The following is a 10,507-nucleotide window of genomic DNA, read 5'->3' on the forward strand; positions in this document are numbered from 1 at the left end:
CCGGGGGGGGGGGGGGGGGGAGACAGGGGGCCCTCTGCCACTTCTCTTCCTGCTGACTGTGCACAGATGCCTCAGGGCGGGCCGAGAGACGGCCAGCAGGCGAGGATGAGGTGCTGCATGGACAGTTTAGTCGCACAGCCTGGGGTACAAGAAACAACTGTGTTCCTGGCAGTTTACTGAACTGAACTTTATTTACTTTAATAAAGTGAACGACTTCATTAACTGCAGAAGAACAGCAGCCGCATGTCTTAGGGATAACACAGCTGGCACAGGCCCGTCTGAAACCGAGCAGCGATGGGCAGGGCGGACGGTGAGGCAGGCACAGTGGTGCGGCTGTTCTGAACAGGCCAGGGAAGCTGTCAAAACGACGGGTTCCCAAATCAAATTCATAAACATCCCACCCCCGCATCTTCGCTTTTATGGTCTGTGACACGGTCCTGGTAAAAGACACAGGCAGAGGCTGGTGCTGCTCCCATAGGACTGACCAGCTGCAGCGTCCTGGCCTGCAGGAAGGAGCGTGCTGTCCACCCGGGCTGGGCCCTCCTGGCAGGGGCGGCCCACGCTCGGGGAGAGCCCCCTGGAGCCCTGGGCAGAGCCCACTCCCAAATGCCAAGAGAAGCCCCCTCCCCAGGGTCTGAAAGCAGCTCATTCAGAGAGATTACAGTGAAGCTGGGCAACTACATTTTACATGAATCTTTTCAAACCACATTTAACCGTAATACAGTTTAGTGCTGCCCCCTGTGTTCTATGAGTTAAATGACAATTTCAAGTTATCTGGGTTCACCATACAAGTTCCAGTTAGCAAACGGTTAGGATGAACAGTAAGAAATCAGAACGATGAGCATTTACTATGTCCCAGGCACGGTTTAATGTACTTTAATGAGCAGTAACCAAGTTGATCCTCAAAATAACCTCATAAAATAATTATTATTGTCTTCATCATGCTGTCTGTAATCCCTCAAGCTACACCTGGTAAAATACATGTGAAAATAACCGAGAAGCAGGACGAAGCTGCCTTCCTTCTGCGTAGCACTCCCCTCGTGACCTGCCAGTCACCCACGTCACTTCCCCGATGCCCATGTTTCTCTTCTGTTTCCAGCACAAAGGAAACAAGAGCCTTCAGTGTTTACTTCACACGGTCTCCTGACTGGCCTCCTGGTTTCAGTTTCCTCCCCATTCTGCCTAATGCGGACCTCACCGCCAGACTCCCTGCGCCAAATGCCGCCTGCAGCGTGGCCCTCCTCGCAGACATCAATCTACCCCGACCTCACCAAGCTCCACCCATCATCCCACCCCTCCCGTCCAGCCGGTCCCCACCGCACACGCATCTCAATTCCTTTCATTTCCTCAGACTCCTTCCTCCCCTCCCATCTGTGCCGAGTGTGACTCAGATCGATCCAGCTCAGGCCCCTGAGACCACATACCCACCGCCTCCCATCGTATGTTCAGAACTCAGCCACCACGTTCAGTGGAGCTTCACTGGATAAATACTCTCTCACTGCGGAGCTACAACTCACACACCATAACATGCACCCCTTCAAAGTACACAATCCGCAGTGTGCCACCATCACCACCACCTAATTCCAGAACATGTCCGTCACTTGCAAAACCAACCCACACCCCTGAGCAATCAGCCCCTCCCCGCCCTGCCACACCTGGCAAGCACGGGGCTGCTCTGCTCCCATCTCTGTGCGTTTGCCTGGACATTTCCTATCCGTGCAGCACACAGGTGTGGTCTTTGCGACGGGCTTCTCAGCACAAACGCTGCAGGTTTAGCCAAGCCGAGCAGCAGTGCCAGTGCTTCCCTCCTTTTTAGGGTGAATCTGCCCGGGTGTGGACACCATTGTGTCCATCCGGTCCTCAGCTGATGGACGTCTGGGCTGTTTCTCCCTTTCGGCGCCCGGGAGTCATGCTGCTCTGACACGCATGTACAAGTTTCTTGTGGGGACCTATTTTTTACCTTCTCGTAGGAGTGGAACTGCTGGTCAGACTATAACTACATGCTTAACTTTTTACATGACCACCAGCAACGTGTAAGGGACCTCATTTCTCTACATTCTCGCCAGCACCTGCTACTGTCTTCTCGACGCAGCCTCCTGGTGAGTGAAGTGCCTCCCTGTGCGTTTCCCTCGTGACAAAAGGTGCTGAGCATCTCCCCTGGGTGAGCACCACCCGACACGCGTGGTCTCTCCCTTCCCGCCCTCACTGCTCTCCCTCGCCACGGCCTTCCTCCCTTCCAGGCTACACTTCATTGCGACACTCGTTTTCATGAAACTCAGTTTTGCATTACGCTCCTCACACACGAAGACAGACGGCATCAGCAGAGTGACCTGGGCGTTAACGCACAGTCCCAGCCACTAGCGCCCTATCACTGTATCCGACTTCAACTCACATCGATTCTTCCTTCGGCGCCATCCTGGCCAGGTCTTCCTGCTCCTTCAGTTTGTCTACGGCTTGGGCTTGCTTCTCCATTTCATTGAAGCACGTGCTCGTCAGTTTCTGGGCCCCCAAACTTCCTTTTTTGGCCCCAAGCTGGAAGACACACACAGATGACATTCTACCCACCTGCTGACAAGGTTTGTGCCAACAGCTGACACTTATGGGGGCACCGTGACAGCACTGGCCACCGTCGTCCTCTTGGTCCTCACAACTCCAGGAAGTGGGCACTCTTCTGCCCAGGTTACAGGCAGGAGCTGACGCTCACGCAGGCTGAGCGACATGAGCAGGACCGCAGCCAGCTGGTGCGGGGTCTGCAAGCTCAGCAGGTGACCCTCCAGGCCCACGAAATGCTACACAATGCAACCAGGACAGGAACGCCCAGGAGCCCCTGCTGGCGTGTCTGTAAGAATTTCGTCACCGACAGAAGGAGTGTTAAACACCCATTCTAGCGAATCTTCACTCGGCACCAGTCACCTCACTGAGCAGAACATGGAGTTTTTCCAGGCCGTACTTGTTACACAGAATATGGCTCAAAGTCAATAAAAGCAGTGGCAGGGTGGCTTTCTGGAGGGCGGGGGCTATTTCAGAACCGAACCACCCGATACCTCACACGTCATACTCACGCCTCGTTTAGCTTGACTTGGTTTCTTTTTCATGATCGAGGACACCTCTGTCAAAAAATACAAAGTAGCAAGTCAGACCAACAGAAACACGCACTTTTTCTATTCTCACTGTGTCCTTTAAAACACTCGGCGGTGCCGCACAGTATTATTCAGGAGACGCTAACATTTCCCACGTTAGTCTGTCACCCAGAAGACAAGCACAGGGTGGGCCAAAGTAGGTTCACAGCTGTTCATAAAGAAAATACAACAATTAACAAATAATACTTATTATTCGCGCACTCACGACTGTAAACCTACTTTCACCCACCCTGTTTGAGTGCATCGGAGTGGAGTCCTCCGTATTTGCACGTGGCGTCCAAACCCAGAAACGTGTTTCCTGGGCACCACACTGAAGAAAGGCAGCGCTGGCCGCCCAGGACTTGCTCAGGAGCTCGCCTCAGGGGCACCAGACACGCTCTCCCAGCAGCTCTCCTCTTCAGAAACTGGCAAAATTCTCTCCCAATATGAAGCTGGCAGCACCGTGTACACAGCTCAAGCAGGTCGCCTATGCCTTCCCACCTCCACTTACAGACAGATTTCATCATGTTACTCAGTAAGGGATGCAAAGCTCCCTGTTACTTCAGCAGCAGCACTTTCTAAACTGCACAAAAAGATATAATGCTTGTTCAGAAAAGTTCCTAAGAATTATTTTTTGGAAAAACTTTAATCATAGGTTATATATTCTGTTTTTAGAACCATGTGTCAGAGACCCAGGAAGGAATACAATTTTAATTTTTTTCTTACAAAGCTGAGAATGCGCTTTAACGGGAAAAGACAGCATAAAACCACAAGCAACAACAGATTAAAGTGTTCAGCCTCATGCGAGAACAGCATCATTCCATTTCAAGTGGAAAAAGAGATCCACACACGCTTTCTTCCCTCCACTTCTTTTAGGTTTGTGCTCCCAACCTCCTACAAGCCTATTAATACACGATGACACGATCGGGAACGTTTCTAATGGTTTAGTTATTTTTCACTAAAGCAGCTGCTTTCCGGTTAATGCAGTGTGATATGCACCAACTCAGATTCTACTTGCCTGCTACTGAACAAGTAAAGGTTAAGTTCACCTACTGTAAACTCAGAAAGAGGAGGCGATGCTGAGAGCCCCCGAGTAAAAGGAGGGGTGCGGCCGCTCTGACCTCTGCCGATGCCGGAACAGCAACCAGCCCAGCACACTCGCCAGGCAAGAGCCCCACCAGCCACCTAGGCCAGGCCCACAGCTGCGGCTGCCGGTCAGCCTGGAGCCGGCTAACACAGAACGGCATGTTGGCTTAATAAAATCTTGTTAAGAAACTATGGGCTAATAGTCACGGTGCCATAGACTCCATACTTTCTAGCAGAAGGCAAAGACAGGATTCATTTCTTTCTTAATGAATCTCATTCTCTAAATCAGAACATTACCTAGAGCTGCCTTGGTTGGTAGGTTAAGACCTTCCACACTTGGTCCTTGCTCTGGTCCACCTGCAAGTTAAAAATATTGATATTAATGCAGAAAATATACTCACCAAACTTGCTTTTGAATATGTAATATATCTAACTTACTGAGTACTACATCAATTTTGTCAATGATCTGCTTTCTTTTTAGCTCCATATTCCATTATAAGAATTTTTATTAAGCCCTGGCTGGTGTTGCTCAATGGTTGGAGCCTACGAAACAAAGGGTCTCAGGTTTGATTCCCGGTCAAGGGCATGTCCCTCAGTCAGGGCGAGTGCAGGAGGCACCCAGTTGATGTGTCTCTCACATCGATGTTTCTTTCTCTCTTTCTATCTCTCTCTCTCTCTCTCTCTCTCTCTCTCTCTCTCCATCCCTCCCTCCCTCCCTCCCTTCTTTCCTCCCTTCTACTCTCTCTGAAAAGCATTGCAAAAAATATTCCCGGGTGAGGATTAAAAAAGTAAAAATAATTTTGATTTAAAAAGTGCATTAAAATAGAAGTGTGTTTTCTGTCAAGTTGCTTTATAGAATAAGATGGTAGTGGTCTCCCTAATTAATGTCATTCAGAATTCTACCTTATGACCTGGTGTTTTAAAGTAAACTGTTCAAGATACCTAGTACATATGTGGACTATACATCCAACATATGTTAATATTTGGAAATTCTAACACCAATCATATCAATGATAGAAACCTAAATTTTCAGTTGCCAAGAAATATGCCATTTTCTAAATGACCTAAAAAATGATCCTGATTAGGAACTCTAAGTCTTTACTTAAAAACTTTTTGTTATTTTAATTTTATTACTTTAAAAATGAGTAAATAAAATGTAGTATATCCACGCAATAGAATGTTATTTGGCCATAAAAAAAAGGAATATTAGCACATAGAAATACTACAACATGGATGCTCCTTTAAGATACTGTCCTAAGCACAAGAATCCAGTCACAAAAGACAACATATCATCTGAGTCTACTTGTATGAAATATCCAGAATAGACAAATCCTTAGAGGCAGAGAGCAGCCTGGTGGTTGCCAGGGGCTGAGGGAGGGGCAGGAGAGAAGGGGGAGGGGCTGTCAATGGTACGGGTTTCTTCTGGAGGCGATGGGAATGTTCTGGAATGAGTGGCGATGGTGGCACAACCTTGTGAATATACTAACCACCACTGAATTGCAACTGTTTTATCTTTATAAATATTTAAAGGTAAACTCTAGGTAAGGCTTTTAAACAGGCAAAGCAGGATGAGTAAGAACAATGCTACTTTGTAGGAAAAGAGCTGACGGCCGTGCATGGGTCACCCACGGCGGCCGGAGCTGCTCTGGGCGGCGGAGAGCAGCGGTAAGAGCGCAGCAGCGGAGCATTCCAGGCCTCCTGTTCTAGTTGTTAAATTCTCTTGTTCTCTCCTTTTCACTGCGCAGTCCTTAAATTTACTCAAGACTGCACCTGGTCGCTGGTGCTGACACATGCAGTTCCGGGTCAGGCCTGTGACAGCCAGTCTCCCTCACCACCAGCTGCTTAAGAAAAGTTCTGGGCGGAGAAGAGGCAGGAAAGAGCTGCTGCAGATGCACTAGGAGCGGGAATTCTAGACAAGAAAACCTTTTAGGAGAAACTCCTCGGCGAACAACGTAAATGAAAATACGTACAAGGATAAAATCTCGTTCTGCTTTTAGTTACCTGGGTTACCCGTCAGTGAAAGGAACTGAGACCCCAGGACTTGAGCGGTACGTGGGTCTCCCTGGCGGGGACCCTTCAATCTCAGAAGGCCTTCTGTGGGGTGAGTTGTAACGGCAGCAATGTTCACATGACCATCCGAGTTTCAGAAGGTACAACCCCACCTTTTCTCTGTGAGTCAGGCGAGTGTCGGAATTCTTTTCTCTTCTCTCTTATGGACAATGACAAAGCAATCCCTGGCTCAGGGAGATTTCTTCTCTTCAAAAAGAATTTCTCCCCGGAGGAGTTCACAGCCAGTGGGAGGACACACAATGGACACGGAAGCTAAGGGACACGTTCGTTCCCGGAACTGCGGCGTGCTGTGCATGAGGAGACAGCACACGTAGCCGTGGTTGTGGCTGGAGTGCTGGGGGGAAAGGGGGCCTTCTCCGAGGAGAGGACTTGGAGCTGAGGCTCCAATAAGGAGGTGGCCGCCTGATGACCAGGGTCAGAGTCCCAAACAGAACGCAAACACAGGACAGGCACGCAGGCCAGCGCGGCGGCAGTGCAGTGCAAGGCGAAGAAACCAGAAAGCTAAATGCCACTCGGGGATGTCATGTCTTCTTTGCAGGCATTCAGGGTCCTGTGTGCACGCACGCGCGCGCGCACACACACACACACACACACACACACACACACACACACATAATCACAGGCTGCAAATCAAATCATACACCAGTCGTGTCAGAGTTCTTTGCATATGAAGGAACACGCTTTTGGTCTATATAGGACTTGCAAGTTTTTATCATGTCTCTGAAGCACTTCTTCAGACCCCAGCAGTCGACTCACTAATCTCTTCCTTTCACGAGGCCTGGACGTGCCCAGGGCTTCCCACTCCAGGGTGGCAGGAAAGCCTCACCCCTGTTCCTTCTAGCGCCCTCATATTTTTATTTTTTAAATATATATTTTTTTACTGATTTCAGAGAGGAAGGGAGAGGGAGAGAGAGGTACAATCAATGATGATAGAGAATCATGGATTGGCTGCCTCCTGCACACCCCACATTGCGGATGGAACCTGCAATCTGGGCATGTGCCTGACTGGAAATTGAACCCTGACCTCCTGGCTCATAGGTCGACACTCAACCACTGAGCCATGCCGGCCGGGCCTCATATTTTCATTTTTATTTTTAAATCTTTGATCCATTTGAATTTAGATTGGTATAAAGAGTAAAAAAGGAATTCTGCTTTATTATTTTTTTCCAAAATGTTAGACATTTGTCCCACATTGATGTTTCTCTCTCTCTCTCTTCCTCTCTCTGAAATCAATGAAAAAACATATTTAAAAAAAAGAATCAACCAATGAATACATAAATAAGTAGAACAACAGATGAATGTTTTTCTCTCTCTAAAAAATCAATAAATAAATTTTTAAAAACAACCTTCATTATTTGCTGGGGGGACTTCCACGTTCCTGGGTGTTAAAGACGGTTCTGGGTGTGCGGAGGCCCATCCTGTGCCACTCACCTGAAGCAAAGTGAGAAAAGTCATAAAAAACAAAGCAAAGCAGGGGAAACCTAGTCACTTACATAGTTACCTCTTCGTACCTGGATGAGTGGGAAGGAAGGATAATAATTAAACGTGTGTAATATTAAGTCTCTGTTTCAATGCTCAAATTCCGTATTTTTCCTTTTAAAAAATATTTTTATTGATTTCAGAGAGGAGGGCAGAGGGAGAGAAAGAGAGAGAAACATCAATGATGAGAGGGAATCATTGACTGGCTGCCTCCTGCACGCTCCCCACTGGGGACTGAGCACGAGCATGTGCCCTGACTGGGAAATGCTCAACCACTGAGCCACTTTCCTCCTTTTTAAAAAATCTAAACTATGCAATAATTTCAGGTTTGCAGAGAAGTTGCTAAGACAGTAGAGTTTTTACTTTTCACCCAGCTTCCTTTAATGTTAAAATACCCATGGTGCATCTGTCAAAACTAAGAGTTAATGGCACATCCCTAGCTAAACTCCAGACTGGACTTGGATTTACCAGTTTTCCTCCAGTGCTTCTTTCTGCCCCAGGATCCGTCCAGGACCCCACCCTGCATGTGTCTCTTCTCCTTCGTCTCCCTGCTCTGTCAGAGTTCCTCAGTCTCTCCTTGTTCTCATGACCTTGAACCTTTGAAGGGTACTGGTCACCTATTGTGAGATGTGTCTCCATTTGGGTTTATCTGATGTTTCTCATGATTAGACTGGAGTTGGGGAAGAAAGTCATGGAGGTGCGGTGCCCTTGTCACCACCTCACGTCAACATGACTGAACCGGTGATGCCAACCCTGAGCACTTGGTCAGGCGGTGCCTGCCAGTCTTTTCTCGGTAAACCTGTGTTTCCCTTTCCATCGTCTAGTCTTGGGGAGCTGGTCACTGAGTCTGGCCCGCATTCAAGGGGAGGAGGATAAAGCTCTACCTCCTGAGGGGGAGTATCTATTATACATGATTTGGAATTTTCCTATAAGGAAGATTGTCCCTTGTCCCATTTATTTATTCAATCATCCATTTATATCAGTGTAATTATCCAAAAAGAGGAGAACAGGACATGGATACTGACTTTATTCTTTGGATTATAATTTGGTATATGAATTATCTATTTTGTTCAAATTGTCCCAGCTTTGACCACCGGGAGCTCTTTCAGGTGGTTCCCGAGGCCTTCAGACCCTGCCCCTCATTTCGGGCGCCCTCCCCCAGCACCTCCTTACTCTCCATCCCTACAGGGTGCTCCCGGCTCAGCTGCCCCAGCAGCCCCGGTCCTCCACTCTGCGTTCCCAAGGCGGCCCTGGCTCCTTTCAGTGGAGAAGGATATTTAGAAACCAAGACCCGGGTGCTGGGTGTGCTTGCTGCACTGAAGCCTCACTGTCCCGTCCCTCTCCGAGGACGGAGCCAGGCAATCCATGTATGTGTCTACGAACCCCCTAGTAAACACGTCTAGAATCAGTTCTCCATTGTGTACGCACGCGTATGCATGTAGAGAGTAAAATAAACATGAATTCATACTAACGTCTCCAACTCTAACCCACACCAAACTAGTCATTTCTCTGCTTTTTAGCCCATCATTTCCATTCCAAACATTTCTCAGCTACTAATTATGGATATTCTGTATCTAGTTCTAAATTAAATAACAGCAAAGCTCACAATAGAACACATCCTTTTTTAAATTGTTTTCTGTTCTTTTTTTATAGTTATTTCTGGCAACTATTGATTGCATCAATGATAACATGTATATGCAAATTATAATAGCAAAAAAATCAAAGTCTAGCAATTTATAAAACTTTGCACATTTTTTATTTGAAAATTAAATAAAGAATGAATTGAGCCCTGGCTGGTTTGGCTCAGTGGATAGAGTGTTGGCCTGCGGACTGAAAGGTCCCGGGTTCGATTCCGGTCAAGGGCACATGCCCAGGTTGCAGGCTCTATCCCCAATAGGAGGCATGCAGGAGGCAGCCGATCAGTGACTCTCGTCATTGATGTTTCTCTCTCTCTCTCCCTTCCTCTCTGACATCAATAAACACATATATTTAAAGAAAAACAACTGTCTTCATTCTTTGTCAGCCCTGGAGCTCTGAACTGAACTGTGGCGGAACACCAGCCATCACACTCAGCTTCGCTGGCAGCTGGTAAAAGACATGCGACTACACCAGCCAATAGGATCTGGGCAGAGTGATGGCACTACCTCCAGGCTGTGTCTGTAAGAGGACGGGGCACTGGTTTCCTGGGCGTCTGTCCTCTTCCCATTGCTGGGAAAGGCCATGAACCCTGAGGTGAAAGCCACACATGAGAATAACAAAATGCATCCCTCTGTCACCCTGGACAGCTCCTCTGGTGAGAAATTAATTTCTCTCTTGGTTAAGCGACTGTATTTCAGGGTGGTTTGCCACCGCAGCTTGGCCTGTCCCCTAACTGAAATGTTCTAAATACACACCCGTCCTAAATGTCAATGAGCCCACGGCAAAATTCTGTAAGCACCACACTTACCTCAGGAAAAGTGTGAGAGGCAAAGAAGTCGTCCTCCTTCGGCGCAGGGGACAAAGGCGGCGTCACGCAGCCATCGAGCCACAGCTGGAACAACATGAGGCACTCATTAGCACTTCCCCTGGCTTTGCGGGTTCTGCTTAATACTCTTCACTCCCTTCCTAGAGACCTGTTTGCCCAAGATTGGTATTTCCATTATTATAAAACTAGAGGCCCAGTGCACAAATTCGTGCACGGGTGGGGTCCCTCGGCCTGGCTGGTGATCTGGCTGACTGGGGCCATCTTGCCCAGTCCCAATCGGGCGGATCGG

General features: G+C 48.1%; 1 protein-coding gene across 1 annotated transcript in view; it reads right to left on the minus strand.

Annotated features, from left to right (window-relative positions):
- The window catches only part of ARFGAP3 (ADP-ribosylation factor GTPase activating protein 3), a 50,424-nt gene that overhangs the window by 25,192 nt on the left and 14,725 nt on the right, over positions 1 to 10,507 (minus strand). The window contains exons 5-9 of the mRNA XM_014535123.1: positions 10,201 to 10,284; positions 7,622 to 7,706; positions 4,503 to 4,562; positions 3,063 to 3,109; positions 2,393 to 2,532 (exon numbers count right to left, since the gene is read on the minus strand). Coding sequence (XP_014390609.1) covers positions 2,393 to 2,532; positions 3,063 to 3,109; positions 4,503 to 4,562; positions 7,622 to 7,706; positions 10,201 to 10,284 — 416 coding nt within the window. The remainder of the gene's footprint in view (positions 1 to 2,392; positions 2,533 to 3,062; positions 3,110 to 4,502; positions 4,563 to 7,621; positions 7,707 to 10,200; positions 10,285 to 10,507) is intronic.

This window comes from Myotis brandtii, unplaced genomic scaffold (assembly GCF_000412655.1).
Source record: "Myotis brandtii unplaced genomic scaffold, ASM41265v1 scaffold138, whole genome shotgun sequence".
Classification (NCBI taxonomy): Eukaryota; Metazoa; Chordata; class Mammalia; order Chiroptera; family Vespertilionidae; genus Myotis; species Myotis brandtii.